At 38.8% G+C, this 19,031-nt stretch overlaps 1 protein-coding gene across 3 annotated transcripts in view; it reads left to right on the top strand.

The window, feature by feature from the left end:
• The window catches only part of LOC129727135 (zwei Ig domain protein zig-8-like), a 465,271-nt gene that overhangs the window by 417,399 nt on the left and 28,841 nt on the right, over positions 1-19,031 (top strand). For all 3 annotated transcript variants that reach the window (XM_055684625.1, XM_055684624.1, XM_055684623.1), the window contains exon 5: positions 18,506-18,716. In XM_055684625.1, the coding sequence (XP_055540600.1) occupies positions 18,506-18,716 (211 nt within the window). The remainder of the gene's footprint in view (positions 1-18,505; positions 18,717-19,031) is intronic.

The raw sequence follows: 19,031 nt of genomic DNA, 5'->3' as shown, positions 1-19,031 counted from the left end.
CTCTAGTTTGATTTTTGACAATTAGGGGGCTTGTGTCCAGTCGTATACTTCTGGCTTTTGTAGGTCAGTTCCATTTCCGTTCATACATCAGGTGTTGCCATTCAAGAAGTATTGCTTCCACCTGTCGACTACCTTGCTTTCGTTTGTGATAATGTGTTCCCTCACATCCCCACGCGTTGCGGCTTGCAGCAAAAAACCCCTTGGAGATTGATTAATTTTCTCGGAAAACTTTCGCGTATCATTGGCACGGAACAGCTTCTCAACCTCATCGCAATCACGGTTCTCCTGCAGGTGCTTTTTTCGTCTCAGAATCGTGTTCACGACGTCCCGTGTCTTTTTGAAATTGGCTAAGTTTTTTATCGATTTAGCACTCTGATATATAGACATGTTTTTTACCACCAATATCTCGCTTTTTTCATCATAGAAGGCGTTGCTACTGATCGGTGCCTTTACATCCAGTCGCGGATTCCCCAATAGTTGTAGGTACATATTCTGCGTCATTCATATTCGAGTAATACTACCTTTTGGCATCACTGTTAAAGTACGATTGTTTTGATTCCGTGATATCTAGTTTTTTTCGTTTTTAAACTGTGTTTTTTTCTGCTAATCGGTTCGGTTTTTTGATAATTAGTTTATTTATTACCTGCGTACTAGCTGCAAAATGGATTACAGCTGATTGTTTGTGCTCACATTCGAATAATTCGATATTTATTTCTCGACTTCGATAACCGTCTTACTACATTGCGACCGTTAACAATAGGCTGAAACTATTAGCACATCCAACGCTACGAAAGAGATTTCAAACGCTAGCAATGGAGAGTAAAAAACAGTGCGGCGCCTGTGAATTGGAGATAAATAATTTGGAGCCTTTGCGTTGCGGTTTTTGCGAAACATTGTTCCACATCAGCCAGCAATGTTGTGGCAACAACCTTCGAGCGTGCAGAGATATTTTTGGTCTTGGAAAAGTTTTATTTATCTGCCCTGAATGTAGAAGTTTGCTAAACGGAAGAAGCATCCGTGCCTACTTGGCCGATTTGGATTCTTCCCATCCAAAGAGCACTGACTGCCTTGCCTCGCAATTACAACAATTATCCGGCTTGGTTGAGGTGTTGAGCAAAAAAGTAGACAATATTTCTTCTACATCGACACAAAACAAACGCTCTGCTGCTTCGCCTATGCTGTCTGCTGTGTCAGCTGAGTGTGGAACACCAGTTTGGCCACGTTTGAATGCAAAACGTCGTCGTGGTAATTTTGACCAAACCACTTGTCCAGCTGCAAACAAAGGTACAAAGTCGATTGATTTTGAAAATCTTTCTGTTCCTTTCATCACGCCTGCCGCCCCGAAACCAGTACTCTGGCTTCATCTGTCTGGTTTCCAACAATTGATCACTGATAATGATGTGGAAAAAATCGTTTCTTGTTGTTTAGAAACAAATGATCCTATAAACGTGATTCGTCTTGTGCCGAAAGGGAAGGATGTCTCTCAAATGACTTTCCTGTCCTTCAAAATTGGTCTCGACCCTTCGTTGAAAAAACATGCTCTTAATGCGGAGATTTGACCAACTGGTTTAATATTTAGAGAATTTTCGGAACAGCCAAAAAACCTGACACGGCCGCTTTACATTGCGACCAGGGAGTATTCTGTACTGGAACCCCTGCCGTATACCTCAACAACGACGATTTAATTGAAATGCGATGTAATATGGACGGCAGGAACTGGTTCCTGCCAAAGGCGAGAATTTTACCAATTTTGAATCCCCCCCCCCCCCCCCCGCTCTCAATGACTGTACCTTGCAGCGCAACGGCAATTGTGCGGACGAGTACATCTGGACCTTCTACCAAAACGTACGTGGCTTGAGGACTAAAATTAACGACCTGCTTCTAGCAGTAACCGACTGCAACTATGACGTGATCATCATGACCGAGACAGGACTTGACAACTGTACTACCTCGCAGCAACTATTTGGTGCTGATTTCAATGTATTTCGTTGTGATCGGAGTCCAGATAACAGCAACAAAGTTCGTTTTGGTGGCGTTTTGATCGCTGTTTCGCAACGATATGCCAGCCGTGTGGTGAACTTATCGTATGGCCAAAGCCTGGAACAAATATGTGTTTCTGCGACTATTAAGGGAAAAAAAATTATATGTGTGCTATCTACATCCCACCGGACAAAAGCCACGACGTGAGAGTAATCAACGATCATATTTTGTCACTGAATGAGCTGAGCGAGAAATGTCTTCCCAATGACGCTGTCTTGGTGTGCGGAGATTTTAACCAAGCACGTATGCGATGGAACTCGATAGATAATAGTATTGTATGCGATTCTTCTCAGCTACCGGCGGCTAGCAGCACTCTTTTGGACTGTATGAATTATTTGTGCCTTCACCAAAGAAACCTTATTTGCAACGCTCTCAATCGGATTCCTGACTTAGTTTTTTGTTCGCCAAATTGTGAGGCTGCTGTGTATATCTGCTCGACTCCGTTTCTACCCGTTGACTCGCACCACCCCCCGCTTGAAATATCTCTTCCCGTGCAAGTTGTGTGTGAAGGATCAGCTGATAGGCGAAATGAACGGCCTTTGAACTTTCGTAGGATCGATTTCGAGGCCCTTTCGCAGTATTTGACTACGGTTGACTGGAGTACGATTTTTACGAGCGATGTTGATGAAATGGCAGAAACGTTTTGTTCTGAAATGAAATTTACCTCGGAGTGTATAACGAGCATGGAGAATAAAGTGCAGGTAGATACGATTTATACTGACTTGAAGGCAGCATTCGATAAAATTGACCATCAAATATTGCTACACAAATTGTCTCGGCTTGGGATTTCTACTCAACTGGTGACCTGGTTGGAATCCTATCTAACTGATCGTGAACTCGTGAACGCAGGAGGATTGTTGGCGTTTACAAACCTGTTTAAGTTTGTTTGCTGACTGGTGCCACAGAAACAAACTGATTATTAGTGTTGAAAAATGCCAGGTTATCTCATTTCATCGTAAATTACAACCAACAGTGTTCGATTACCATATTGACGGCAAATTACTTACTAGAGTTAGTAAAGTGACTGATTTGGGAATTTTATTGGACTCAAAAATGACCTTTGATTTGCACCGTTCTGGATTGATATCGAAAGCTACACGACAACTAGGTTTTGTATCCAAGGTTGCTAAGGACTTTTCTGGCCCACATTGTTGGAAGTCTTTGTACTGCGCACTTGTACGTCCAATTTTAGAATATGCAGTCATCATATGGCATCCTTACCAGATTACTTGGAGACTTAGGATTGAACGGGTTCAAAAACGGTTTATTCGCTTGGTCCTAAAGAACTTACCCTGGCGTAACCCCGACAGTTTACCTTCATATTATGATAGATGCCGGCTACTGGGATTAGATACTCTTGAACGTCGGAGGAAGTTACAGCAATCATTGTTTATTTCTAAGCTCTTAAATGGCGAAATTGATGCTCCTGGACCACTCCAAATGTTGACCTTTCGTATCTCAAACAGATCTCTTCAAAACACGACGTTATTGCAACCAATTTATCACCGTACCTTGTTTGGAAATAATGAACCGTTCACAGCGTGTGTTCGTAGCTTTACTGATGTTGAAGAGCACTTTGAATTTGACGAACCAACCCGATATTTTGTAAATGGACTTAGAAATGTGATTAGCTAGTTTATTTATTCATTAAGACTATTTATTGTCAGATGGATTATTCAAATACAAATACAAATACAAATACCTTTTGGGGTGCTCCGTAGTCGCAATATTACCAGCTGGTCTTGGGTTCGAATCTTAGCAGAATCAGGCCATTTGGTTGTCGAAGGATTTAAACATGCGTTAATTCTCAGGCTTCCCATTACATACCTTCCCTTCATGCTGAATTCTACAGTACCCCTGTTGACTCTCCTCCTTACAAAAATAAGACCCTCTTCTAATAAAACTGGTCATAATAACGTATGACAGTTCTCTACAGGTAATTTAAATTAGGCGATATAGTTAAGATGGAAAGAGGCTCTTCATGGCACCACATTATATCAAGAGTATTAATAGTGATACTGCCAATAACATGAAGTGCGGAAAACGGAAAACACTTATGCAGTATAATCATCATCATAATCATCATGCCGGACTAGACGCAGATGGCATTGTATGACACTGTACGATACTTACTCGCATTAGATGCTTTCCTGTTTTTTACGATAGCTGTTGATACCCAATGATGGTGATCGGCGATAAAATCGGCGATAAACATTCGATCTTTTTCAGCGTGCGAGTCAACTTCGTCTCTCACTCGGTTTTAACATTTGTCGTACGATACGCCAGTCCGAGTGAACCAATTCGGAGATTCGCTGAGATAATTCATTCTCTCTCAGAGATGGAATTTCCAATAGCTCTACAAACCGATGAATCACTCTTCGCTGATAGAATCCACGTGTCAAAACAAAAGAGAAGAATCGCGAGGAGATAATTATTGGAAAAGAAAAGCGATTGCGATCGCTTGAACAATTATCCCCCTTTCTTTCTGAGTCGCAAGTGTTAACAGTAAAATAGGTTTTCCATCGTTTGACAAAATGTTGCTTGCTGTTGTCATTGTCAACTCAATGTTCCTTCGTTCGTCGGTTTGATTTGCATCGAAGGTTTGTTCGCTGATGTATGTTGGCCGATATCAAAGTTTTTTTAAACAAGCAAAACCTGCCCAAATTTTGAAAAAAAAATCCGCAAATATAAATAGATTAGAAAAAAGTTTGCAAGCTATGCACAAAGTAACAACAAATATTTGCCATTTGAAAAAACAAAATCGGTCACGGACTCTGAAAATCTGCATTTCACAGACAATTCTGTAAATCTGGTATCCCTATTTTGTGCTGCCTTCTAGTTGGTCTAACGCTTACAGTTTTTTTTCCTCTCTGAGTTTTTGGTTTGCGAATCGCGATACAGTTTTACGATTATCTGGACACTCTCACTCACAAGGTGATTCAAACCAAAGATTTTCGTTCCACGGCTCGATCGGATCGGGAGACGATATTGAATTACCGATTGACACCGATGAGAGAATCGAGAAAGTGTATGAACACAACGACGATAAACTCGCATACAGCTAATAGGCTATAAAGTTCACGGAGTATTCTTTCGGCAGTTTATTTGTCACACAAGTTCTCTTCTCGAGAGACGATACAAAACATCGCGTATTATGCGTGATCAGAATCCAATAGGATTCTCTCATGATCATTCTCTGATACGATTTTTACCATCCTTGTTGATACCTAGCGCGGGTAAGACCACACTGGCTTACCATACTTAAGTATGGACAAAACCATGCTGGCAATAAATTTTCGCTTGTTGGCATACACCGTTGAATTATTCGACTTTATACGAGATAGTGCTGTAATAAACGTTTGAAGCCCTTTAATTGGCATAGTCGTCCTAGCTCTCAAACGTGAGTTTATTGCCGACCTTAACCTCCAAGAGAATCAACAATCCCTTTGAGGTAATAGTGCAGTCTCCGACTCTCTCCATCGGCTTTTGCTCGGATTTACGGTTGTTTACAACCGCGACCTCCGTCTTATGGTGCGCTAACTCCAGTTTCCTGAAGTACATCAAATCTTCGACTATGCGTCAATTCGACCTCTCCGATCGTGTTGTCGTAGACCTCTAACGTTATGTCGTCTGCAAAGCTGACGGTCACAATTCCTACAGGAAACTTTAGTCTCAATACTTCGTTATACATGACATTCTACAACACCGGATCCAGTATTTATCCTCATGCGATAATTGGTACACACTTCTGAGTCAAAATTTCTGACCCTCTTTCTTATTGTTAGCTGGTACTCAATTGTACAACGAACTGGTACGCTGATGTCCCTAAGCATAAGCACTACGGGGTCCTAGCTGGCGCTATTGAACGCATTCTTCACGTCAATCATGATGATCACGCAATAGCGACTACCCCCATCTTTTACTCTGGAGTGCTACCTCTGCCGTCTTAGTGCTAGAGAGAATAACATCCAGGGTGGACCTACCCTTCCGGGTGCCGAACCGATTACTTGTCAGACCTTTTACACCCTCTGTGTACCTCGTCAATCTATTGAGAATGTGTTCCTCATTCGTAACCCTATCCTCCACCTCAACTTCAGTGCCATCGCTTTCGGATTGGTTGGCCGACCATTCGTGGTGTGTGTCTCAGATATTGGAGCATCGAACGTAAGGCTAGACAAAGGGTGGCCAAGAACTTGGCTCATGGCATCAAAAGATTTCCTCAACTATATGCTCAAGCATCGCTGGTGATTGCTCCGCAGACGTCAACATGCCTTTGGTCTTAGTCATTATGATCCTGTAATCCAATCTGAGCGTTCAAATCTCCGAAGACGATGTTGAAATCCCGTCTCGTGCAGTTGTCGAAGACCCTCTTTAACTGTGCATAGAACGATTCTTATTCGGTATTGGGTTTTTCTTTATGCGGGTAATGCACGTTGATGATGGAGTATCGATGGAGAATGTAGAATCGATCTTTTATCCTCAATATACTCATCCTGTCGCTGATAGGCCTTTACCGCGTCAAGCTGTCTCTGCGTTTGGTATGGATCCTCCTCGAGCAGCTCCCTGCAATGCAGCGTCTTCAAAGGTTTTTGGCCTTTCTTCACATGGACAGTCGTCAACATCGAACATATCGTCATTAAAAGGGTGGAATTAATCACGGCACGTTGTTTCACTTAGAGCAGTATTCCCACCAACTTTTTTCAACTCTCGGTGCGCTTCAGCCACCGTTTTCTTTAAATAAAATGAGAAAAGAAAAGGATGCAAATGTCGATTATTCATCACAAAGACAGACATTATTACCCAACTAAAGTTTTTAACGCCAAAATAACTAAGCATCCACATACCACGTGGACAGGTTTTTAACGATTTTAATCTCCCCCTTTTCTCCTCCGTGGACAAGTGCCCATATGCGTTTTAAAAATTTTGTATTGACTGTGGACATTACACATATCCCCCCCCCCCCCCCCCCCTCAACAGCTGTCCACGTGGTATGTGGGTGACCCCTAACTAAAAAAAACACCAACGTATTAAAGCAGTAACTTCAGAAAACGGTGACAAATCTCTGTGCAATTAACGGCGAAATATTGTTCTAGGTCATCCGCGACATGAGTTTACATCTGTCACCAAGCGAAATGCCGACGTCTTCTAAAAATATTTTAAAAGGCAGCAGACCCACGTTAGTTCTTTAGGGTACACCACTCTAGTTTACGAAAGGAGTTAAAATACACGCTACCAGTTTCATGTAACTAATAACGATTTTCTTTGTTCCACTGCGTCCGGGCAGATCTGCCGAGCAATATAAAAACGGCATCGCGATTTACGACGTAAGTAAGAAAGAGATGCCAGATAATTGCTTACGAACTAAGCACGTGCGATAGAGGGTTGAAGCTGACAAATTTTACAGTGCGCTTCGGGCAGCAAGCCAGGTCAAAACTGGGTCAAAATCGAGCAAATAAAGAAGGGTTTTGACAGCAGTTAGTGCGCTTCCAGGTCAAAACGAGGTGAGCTGGTGGAATAAAGAAATTCGCTATAAGTTGTCAGGGACACCTAACAGGTTTATTCTGCGCAACAGTTTGGGATAATCGATTCGGTCGAATCCGGCTTTCAAATCCATATGTATAATATATATGTTTAATACAAGTATGCTTAAATTTTAGAACATTTGTGGTAATTGAACGTCCAGACAAACAACCATGCTGATCTGTAGAAAAAAAAAAACACTTCGTTCCAGCGATAAGACCTCGATTGACTATACTGCCGTTCTACGCATAGTTTTCCCATGTTACTTTTGGTCGATTTTCGCTTTTTATCACCAATGAGTCTATTTTCACGTATATTTTTGAAAAACTTTTAAAAATAACATTTTTTGTTCCGAAAATCTTCAAAAACTATACCAAGTCTGTTTGTCCCATCGATGATTTTCTACACATATTTGTCCCACTAGGTTTTTTCTATTCTAATTCATCCCACTAACCACTATTTCCCACATTTATAACTTGGGAAGTGCTACAGACCACTAAAGACTTCTTCTAACAACGTTCGGTACATTACGGGTTTCGGAAATTCGGTACTGAAAATCACTTTGCTTGATTATTTAAATGCGGTACATCCATATCTTTGTTATGGATAACTAAGTCATGTTTGCTGGTTTGTAATCTGAATGCTTTTTTTTTTCGAGCATAAAAAAGATAAACGCATGAGATTCATACTAATTGGAAGTTGTAAGAATTGACTTTTGTGTGTAGCCAAAATGGTGAAAGCCCAACAACGCTCAAATATGATAGGAATGGGCAATCTAAAAAAACAATTTCCCTTTGTAATGGTAAGTCATCTGATACTTATTCAATTAACTAAACTTTCATCTCGACTATCATCACTTACGTTTAAGGACAACAAGATTAGCGTGATGATTTTCGTGAAAGGTTAAACAGCCTTCTATCCCAGTATGAACTTTGTATTGGGAAACATCGAATGCATGGGTGGGACTGATATGCGTAGAAATTACATACTGGAAGGCTAATTTCTCGGCATTATTGTCCCAGTGGGTATTTTTATGGAAAAGAGTGTTAAATCGAAAAACCTTCAACTAGATTTATTGAAAACAGTCTATTGCCAGGCAAAACTGGTTAGAAGCCCATAATTGCATTTGTCACATCGACGCAATGCGTTAAAGTATTGTAAAACTTTAACATCGTTTTTCTCGTTTGCATGATTTGGAACATGGGACAAATATGTGTAAAACGGCAGTATAATTCTGAACATTTTCTCGAGCTTATACTCGAACCTACGACGACTGGTTTGTGAAGCCGCGCGGCTTTTCGTTCCATTCGTTTTTTATATGACAGTGTTAGAGAGAGTTCTTACTCTTTGTGTGCACTTCGAAATACGCATAGTGTTGGTTGTCTGTCATTTGTGTTCTTTTTTTTTTTTTTTTGATGCGAAATGAAAACGTAAAATAAGGTAATCGCTCCATTATTCATCTCAACAGCTTGGTGCACCTATATTCATCTTATTTCTCTCATTTGTCCAATTTACCGTCAAATTCCTACAGATTTTCGAAAGTCAATCTATTAGCTTCTCGATTTTCTCAAGTGGCTGAAAGTTTTACGTTGCAAATATGGTAAAATTTGATGATAAATTGATCAAAAAGGCGTGATGAGATGAATATAGGTACTGAGATGAATATAGGAGCGGTCATCCTACATCACCGGTCTTTTCTTTTCTTCCGATCTGAGCGTTTATATCCCTGAAGACGATCTTGATGTAACGTTTTAATACACACGTTTTGTTGCTGATGGCCTGCCCCTCGATCAAACGACTTTGAATCTTACCCAACACGATGAAGCCCGTACCCTGCTCGTTTGTCGTGCTACCTTACCTCTTTATCACTGAAGCAGTTGTTCACAGGCGAAAAACCGACGCTCAACGTCCCTCGGATTCAGAGCAATTCTCCAATTCAGAGTCTTCGAAAGAAAGGGCAGTTGTCATCATCGAAATAACCGTGTTTAATACAACGGAACCCACGGCACAATGTTCCACCTAGGGCAGCATTCTCGTAAACTTTTGTTTACTCTTGATGCGCTTCAGTCACCGTTTTCTTTATAGTAATGAAAACGTGACGAATATGACTCAATCGTCATTTTATCTTACACAACTCATCAATTATACAGACTGGAAATAAACCTAAATCCTCTAAACCCGAAATGAAATATACTCACAACAAGAGATATATAACGTGAGAAGGAAGGCGAAGAGAGTGTACAAACACCGATACTTATTTACTCGCATACTGATAACGATGTCATCGCATTATGAGATTGATTTATATGTGTTCAAAAATGTAGCGAGGGAAAAAACTCACTTCTACACAGTAAAAAAATTTTACATTACTTTAAATGCACATAAATGGAGCATTGGAAACCATGTAATATTCCGTGTGGTATTATATTCACATGCGAAGTAAATGAATATATTGTGAATTTGCATACATATTTATTAGGGTGGGGAATCGTTATATGAAAAAAACGAAATTTGATAGCTGAAAGCCAGAACCAAGTTTCTATGTTCTATTTGGGGCCCCGAACAATCCTGAATTTATTGGAAGTCGATTGGTTTTGTCTCCGCTTGGCGCATTGCATTTTAAATTCATATGGAGATTTGTATGGAAAAACCAACTTGTTTGCATTTTCCATTCTGAAGAGCTCAAAATGGCTCAAACCATAGGTTTAATGACTTCATATGGTAGGTTTTTTGATGCCTAACAACTTGGCCGAAGGCACTTAAGAGCTAGGGTGTGCCAAAAAAATACTAGAGCTGTCCAAAGTTGAGTATGTCGAAATTTATGTTGCAAATCAGTTTTTCTGCCAACACTGCCAGTGTACCGGCGTCAGTCAGATTCCCATCAGAAGTAACCTCTGAAACACGTTGTAGATTCGATCTACGCCTAGAATATTGACCTAAATTTGTTTACTTGATCCAGCAGAGTGTATAAACTCGTCACGACAGGTTACTTCTGATGGGAATCCTACTGACGCCGGTACATTGGTAATGTTGGAAGAAAAGAAGATTTTCTGCATTTAAATCGACAAACTCAACTTTGAACAGCTATGGCGCTTCTTAGGGACATTCTAGCTCATCAGTGTCTTTTGCAAAGTTCTTAGGCATCTAAAATACTATACTTTAACTTAATGTAGTGCATTATTAGAGCATTATTGAGCTCTCTAGAAAGGTAAATGCAAAAAAGTAGGTTTTCCCATATAAATTTTCATACAAATTTGAAATGCAATGCGCCAAGCGGAGACAAACCCAATCGACTCCAAGTAAGTTTAGGGTTGTATGGGACCCCAAAAGGAACCAAAAAAAACTTGGTTCTGGAAAATCCATTATTTTTCCCCACCCTAATATTTTTATTCGAAGCTTTAGGTTTATATCAATTAACGAACAAATTTACATGGTTTAAAACGATTCTGTATTGTGCATTATTAACGGTGTGAAATTGTATATGTTTTTCACTTTATGTGCTATAAACCGTTATGTGCTTTCATTTGTATTAGTTGTAAATTTCATTTTTTGGTACTATGCTGGGAGGGAGAAACGAATACTACACTCAAAACAGAGAACCCGCACATGTGTCGTTTTTTGATAGCGTGTAACTATCTTCTTGCTGTAACGCATGCATGACTCAAACGAAGTTGTGTGCGAGAGCATAACCTGTAAGGCAGATTTTTCGAGGTTTCGTGCAGTTGCAAAAATTTTACAATCCTGCATCTCACTATTTTGTGAAACGAGAATCAACTTTCGACCTTGATGAAGCGTGTTCGAAATTGTAACCAAAGCCTTAAATCCAGAAAATCGCAGGATTAATAATCGAAGCACGCTAACATGATTATTGCTAAAGGTTATGAAATTTTTTATTTTACGTGAAAATAAACCAAAATATTTTGTAAAACGACAATAAATACAAAAACCGTTTGCGATGAATACTTTTTACCTTTCAGTTATAACAATCAATGACAGCTCATTCTGGTTCATTTTGACTCTCACACAGCTTCGTATCCGTTTCTCCCTCCCAGGTACTGTGTAGATATTTTTCCCTCGCTGTTTCTCTAAATGAAATGAACTAAGCAACACTTCGCGCAAATAACAATTATTTGACCCTAAATCAAACATTTTCACATAACTAAAAGTATATGACGCCACAATAAAATCACAAACGTGTCAAAGAGGCTTGTTTACCATGTTTTTCATCACATTTTGAATAAGTCAGAATCGATCGGCATTTACTACTGGCGCCATCTTTTGACGAATAACGAGAACTTACATGCGTACCTAATAATAACTGCAGTGTGTTCAAATTTATTTGTTTCCGAATGCAGAATATACAAAATGATTGATAGCTGCTGCGAACGCAGCAAAACGAGAAGAAGTCAACTACTAACCGAAACAGAATTTGTTTTTATTTTCATTGGGGATTATTGCTCCAATGCAAACACTGTCCTTATAAGGACAAACAAATCAACAATTTAATAGTTAATGATTTTTCTCTTTATAAAAACAAATAAAAGGTGGTAAAGTATTAGAAAATTTAGCATTGCAAGTTTCCTGTTTCATTTTTATACGATACCATTATTTTTCTCAAACCTTCATTCTCAGCAAAATACGCCAATTTTTGACTGAAATCGGATAATGTTTCTTGGTATGAAAGTGAGCATGCAGCGGTTTTCCAGCTCATTCATTAAGTTTAAATGAAATTTTATTTCAACATGTCGAAGCATATGCTTGCGAAGTACCATGGAATGGGGTGAAATTGATCAGTGGGGTGAAATTGATCACCTGAAAATTCGTGATAAAAAATACTAATCAGAAGATATTGCTCTTACAACACTAGGCAATGTGAACGTGTCCTTAAACGCAACTTTTGCATGATTCACATACCTGTCAAAATTAACCCTTGCATGCCCGGTGCAATTTTTCATATTTTCGAAAAATTTTTCTAACTCAGTCAGAACTCAATCAAATTTGATCAAACAAGTTTCCAAATAACAAAAAAAGTATTGAATTTACTTAAGGTAATCTTAGTTTAGGGTTAATTACGTTAAATTTTGAGAAGTGAGTAAAGTTTGATGAAAACTCAAAAATGTAATTTTCAACAATGATCATTTCATAACATTAAAGAAATACTGATGAATTCGCAGGAAGCCACAAAGATTTTAATTTCAGAACTAACTTTTGAGCTTTTGCAACAAACCGAATTGAAATCGGTCTAACGACGATCAAATAAGAGCAAATTTAGCAACAAGTAACTCGTGAGCCAAAGTAAACAAATTTTAACCTGAAATATCGTTATTTTCGTTTCCAAACTAGCTTTAAATGAAATTTTTCTGTACAGAAATCATCATTTATCTTTACCATATCGAAAAAAGCACATTGCCAACAGAATGTATGGATTTCAATTGTGATCAATTTCACCCCAATTTACCTCATAGTACCTTATAGAATTATCGTATTTATTCTAGGTTTACTGGAGCACATATCAGAACTTGTTTTAAAATTATGCTATATCGGGAATAATGTACATGAAGCTAGTTGATTGGAAATTGTTTTAAAACTTGATCAATTTCACCCCGTTCCATGGTACGTTCGTGACTGCCGAAAGCATCGTCAGGATCAAGGAATTATACCTGCACCTGTTGAAAAGAAATTTGCGTTGAACATTGAAGCGGTTAGAAAATTGAAACCAATGTCATTGGAAAGTATCAATTATGAACGTGGCAATTTTAGTTTTCTATTCTCTTGCTAACTGCGTTGTGTGTAATGAATAATAGCTTTTCTTTGCCCTACGTGAATAATCTGGTTTCGTGTCAGATATAACTAGCAATCACTGGAAAAACCAAAGGTATAAAAGTGCTCCAAAGGGTCGAATCTCGTATATCAATCGACTTAGTTTGACGAGCTGACCATTTTCTGTATGTGTGTGTGTGCGTATGTGTGTGTTTGTATGTGTGTGTGTAACGCTCTCCCAATCTCACTCGATTTTCTCAGAGATGGCTTAACCGATCTTCATGAAATTAATTGCAAATGAAAGGTCTAGTTGCCAAATGAGACTCTATTGAATTTCTTTGCAATCGGATTTTTAGTTTAGAGGTTATGTTTAAAAATGTGAAAATCACGAAACATCATTATCTCAGAAACTACTCAACCGATTTTAACAAAATTGGTTTTATATGAACAAGCTACTTAAAAAAACCCTTAGCTTTTGAGTTTCATGAAGATTTAATGTGTGGTTCAGAAGTAATTTAAAGAAACGTGTTCTGGAGAGTGTTTAATCTCACTCATGTTTCTCAGAGATGGCTGAACCGATTTCCACAAAATCAGTGTCATTTGGAAGGTCTAATTACCCCATAAGGCCCTATTGATTTTTTTTGTACTCGGACTATTACTTTGCCTGACTACTTAAACTCACTCACTTTTCTTAGAGATGACTGAACCGATTTCCACGAAATTAGTGTCAAATGATAAGTCTAGCTGCCTCATAACACTATTGAAACTATTGAATTTTAATGCAATCGGTCTGTTACTTTGTCCGTAATGATCAAAATATAAAAATCACGAAACTTCATTATCTTAGATAGTACACAACCGATTTGAACAATATTGGTATCAAATGAAGGGGCTAGTTAAAGATTAATTGATGAATTTTATAGTGATTAAACATGTGGTTAAATAATTGTGAAAAGAAACATGTTCCGATGACTTTTCAAATTCACTCGTTTTCTCAAAAATGGCTGGACTAAATTCAACAATCTTAGTGTCAAATGAAAAATTTGGCTTTCCTATAGGTTCCCATTTTATTTGACTATAATCGTATTTTTATTCCAACCGTTATGTATTAAATTATAAAAACAACGAAAATCTATTATCTCAAAGATCACACGACTTATTTGAACATATCTAGTGCCATTTGAACGGGTTGTCTCTCAAACTCACAAGTAAGAAATTTTAAAGCAATTTGATATATGGTTCAAAAGTAATAAAAAAAAACGAAATTCAAAGACTATTTAAAACTGCAACTGCTTTGATAAAAACATATGGCCTCAACAAAATTTAAATTTGGCATTGTGCTATACGTACGTTCCCGGTATTGCTCGTGATTGAAGTGTACGAAATTTAAAGTCTTTACTTTTATTTCGCTATTTCTTCAGCACGAATATTTTACTCCTAATTAATGATTTTTTTTAACTTTTTGCTTTTCTCCTACAAAAGTATAGAAATCACCTGCAAAACCGAAGATATGAAAGTGCTCTAAAGGGCCGAATGGTATATAGCACTCGACTCAGTTCGACGAACTAAGCATTTTTTGTATGTTTGTATGTGTGTGTGTGTGTGTGTGTGTGTGTGTGTGTGTGTGTGGGTGTGTGTGTGTGGGTGGGTGTGTGTGTGTGGGTTTGTGTGTGGGTGGGTGGGTGTTTGTGTATGTGGGTGTGGGTGTGTGGGTGTGGGTGGGTGTGTGGGTGTGTGTGTATGTGCAGCTTTTTATTTTCACCGATTTTATTGAAATTATATGCAAATGAAAGTTCTAGTTGCCCCATAAGATCCTATTTTTCGTTGTAATTGGATTTTTATTTAAGAGGTTATGTTTAAAAATGTAAAAATCACGAAACATCAATATCTCAGAAACCACACAACCGATTTCAATATAATTGGTATCAAATGAACGGGCTATCTTAAAAACCTTTAACTTTTGAATTTCATATAGATTGAACTTGTGGTTCAAAAGTTATGGAAAGAAATTGTGAAAATCACGAAACTTCATTATCTCAAAAAGTACACAACCGATTTGATCAATAGTATTATCAGATGAACGGGCTAGTTAAGGGTTAACTGATGAATTATGATTGAACACGTGGTTTCAATTGTTGGCTGCCCTATACGTTCCCTTTTCATTTGATTATAATTGAACTTAAGCAACCGTTATGTATTAAATTGTTAAAACAACGAAAGTCTATTATCTCAAAGAATACATGACTTATTTGAACATAACTAGTGTCATACGAACGAGTCATCTCTCAAACTTACAAATAACACACTTCATAACAATTTTATATGTGTTTCAAAAGTTATGGAAAGAAAAGAAATTCAAAGGCTATTTAAAACTATACCTGCTTTGATCAATATATGTGGCCTCAATATAATTTAAATGTGGTATCGTACCATTTGAATGTTCCCGGTATCGCTCGTGATTGAATTGTTCGAAATTAAGAATCATTTCTTTTATTTCGCTATTTCTTGAGCATTTACATTATGTCAAATTTCATTTTTTATACTTCAATTACAACATCGTTATCTTAGAACCCAAAAAGTGAATACACATTTATTGGATTGAAGCGTTCATGTAAATCTATTTTTACAAATAAAAGTTTGAATGAGAAAGGCTGGGTCTGACCGCTAGGTGGATTAATTTAGGTTTTTGTTTGAAGAAAACTCTCGATAAACAATAAACGTTAAGCTTTCTCTTTTACTGTCAACTTATACAGGAGCAACAAAACAAATCCTACACCATCGCAGTGATTTCTCATTACGCAATACCTGCAATCTCTACACAATCTACCACACGACCCTGGCCAGCGGCACCAGTTTGTCCTCGAAGCTAATGAAAAATATCCCCCGTCAAAAGGGGTAATCTGGAATCCTCATTATCCTTGCGGCCTTTGAATATGCAAGAAACAAAACTTCATCTCTTTGACAACCGTACCGCTCCAGGGGACTGATCGGATAAACACAAAAAAACTACTATCAAAGTCACCACATCCACAGCTTCCGCATTGTCAAGCTTGGATCGGTGCGCTTGCAACGGCGCACGTTGCCGGGATGACTCGAACGTAATATGCAATGTTTTCCTCCGACCGGATGTTGCGAAATGGTGCCATCTAGTTGGAGCACAAGCTATCATAGGTGTGCGGTTTTTGCTGTTTGCTGTTGGGTGGTTGCTACAGTATGCTAACCCTATAATAAGACTCAGTGAGTGTTTTGTGTGGTACTCGGATGAGCACCGGTCGGTCGATGTTGCTAAGCCTATGTGGCGCTATAAGCCATTATAAGCATTTATGAGCTAAACAACGAACCACTTTTTCCGCAGATGCATAGGGTCATACATACACGACATAAGGATAAAGCCAGACCGCGGTTACCATATGCTATGGCTGTTTTTCTTCTGGATACGGAGAGGTTTTATACTGTGTGCCACGATCTCGGCACGACAAGAGGTGCTTAGCTAGTTCTATGAAGAATGATTATGGTTATCGTTCTAGACTACTAATTTTTATTCGTTTGGCCTGTGAAAGGTCTGGCGCTGTGTGCGGTTCATTGCGGAACGCGGTTACTTTTCACCGCCGTTAGGATGATTAACAACTGTACCGAACGATACTGATACTATGTTTACGGCTTAGAAGAATTGCGTTAAGCAGCGAACAAAGTTATCCGAAGTATACGTTAACCAAAATGGTTGTAATAATCGCTTTCAACCTTATCCGTTAAGGCTATTTCTTGATGATAAGCGCATTTGAAAATATACTGCAAAAGTTTTTTATCGAAACAGCCCGGATGAATTGTGATCCACTCCAATGATTAAATTCCCGAAAAAGATCATGGAGGAAGGTTAGGGAGTGTTCAACAGAAAGTAAAATACTCCATACGATTCAAAGTAAAATTATAAATAACTAGCGCAAAGACAGCTTGACAATGCTTGAGCAGGTTAAAACGTCTTCAATTGACTACTCCCAACGAGCAGCTGTAACAAATTTTCAACATTTTATTTGGTATCGACAACTTATTAAAGCACCTATTATCTTTATCTCAATAGAACAATCAAACTAAATATAGGCCCGTCTAAGCACCTAATAAAATAAAAATGTTCTCCTATAAAAAGTAACCCAGCTTCTATCATCGATCCTTGTATCTGACACGAGCTAACTTTGTGGAACGTTCCACTTTACGAGATTTCCCATATACTGTGGTATGAACCTACATCATTATTCGATTCCGATACTTAACTTTGTCCCATTCGGACACTGGATCTGGGTGACAGAAACAATTGAGCAATTATTTGGCAAATATTGTTCCAATAAAGATACTGAAAAGATCGACCCATTCGATCCGTACGTCCCGCACACACACATGCTCCCATATCCCATTGACAGCAGCTATTGTCCACCTTGAATAAACCCCGAGGAAGTTTTCCAATAAAAGATGCTGTCAATCGAGCCAACAAAGCAGTTTTTCACTCTCCTATTGGACCGATAGTAATTTCGCTCCGCAGGGACCGATATTTTTCCTCTGTACCGGCGGGGACGACGACGACGACGTGCCACTTTTGTCAGTGGAGAAATAAGCGAAGCTTTGAAATAAAAAAAAAACCCACACGCCCATCAGCCATAAACGTGCTGCTGCGAATGGCTGGGAGTCGGCCAAGATCGAGAGAAAGATTAGGCTGAAATAAAGGCGTTTTCCCAGTGCCAATTAAGATTTTATCGTGCAACCGCCTGAAGCTTTCCACAATCTACGGTGTAGTATCTCAGTTTCATGCCTCGTATACACGAACACAAACACTTACTGGCAGGGGTTCCGGTGGCTGTGACTGACGGAGAGAGATTCAACAAGGAATGTGAATGTGAAGCTTAACGTTATTGTCGATTTTTAATTAAGACATCACAAACCGAGTCCTGTCTGAGGATGTCATAAGCATTGGAGGATTAATTTGGCGTGGCAAACCGTCTGGAACGGTATAAGACAACAGCGTAATTTCTGGAAGTGGCAATTGAAGATAAAAGCAACCTTCGCGTACCCGACCAAGTTACGCTAAACCAATTAGAAACGTCTTAGATATCATCTTGGATCAACTCATTTACATTCTAGAGCACAATCACTTGAAGTAGCTTTTTTCATCATTAGAAACTTATTTCTGCTTTAGGTGTCCTGGGTTCGGCATCGGGACATTCATCTGCTGACGGTGGGCCGGTACACGTACACCTCCGACCAGCGCTTCGAAGCGATGCATTCACCTCACACCGAAGAGTGGACCCTGAGGATACGATACGCCCAGCGGAAGGACTCAGGTATCTACGAGTGTCAGATATCGACAACACCTCCGATTGGACATTTTGTCTACCTGACGGTAGTAGGTGAGTACTTTATATAAATATTTTACTATTTTACTATTTACTATTAAATATTTTTTTTTTTTTGAAACTCTAAAAGAATATGTATTATGTTTAACTTCCAACGAAATTTCCACTGCTTTGCCAATGAATCTAACTGTGAACGAATCGAGGTATTCTCAATCACGCTCATTATAAATGACACCAACCTTTGTTCAGCTCATGAGTGAATACACAGCCAAACGAAGATAACCGTACCCGCCATGAGGAATCTCTTAAGAAGTATTCCAGCACCCAGCTCAGCATCACCTAGAAAAGACAGATATCTCAAGTTTCCGA

Source organism: Wyeomyia smithii, chromosome 3 (assembly GCF_029784165.1).
Source record: "Wyeomyia smithii strain HCP4-BCI-WySm-NY-G18 chromosome 3, ASM2978416v1, whole genome shotgun sequence".
Taxonomy (NCBI): Eukaryota; Metazoa; Arthropoda; class Insecta; order Diptera; family Culicidae; genus Wyeomyia; species Wyeomyia smithii.
The sequence above is the reverse complement of the archived record's forward strand: the minus strand, read 5'-3'. Positions and strand labels throughout refer to the sequence as shown.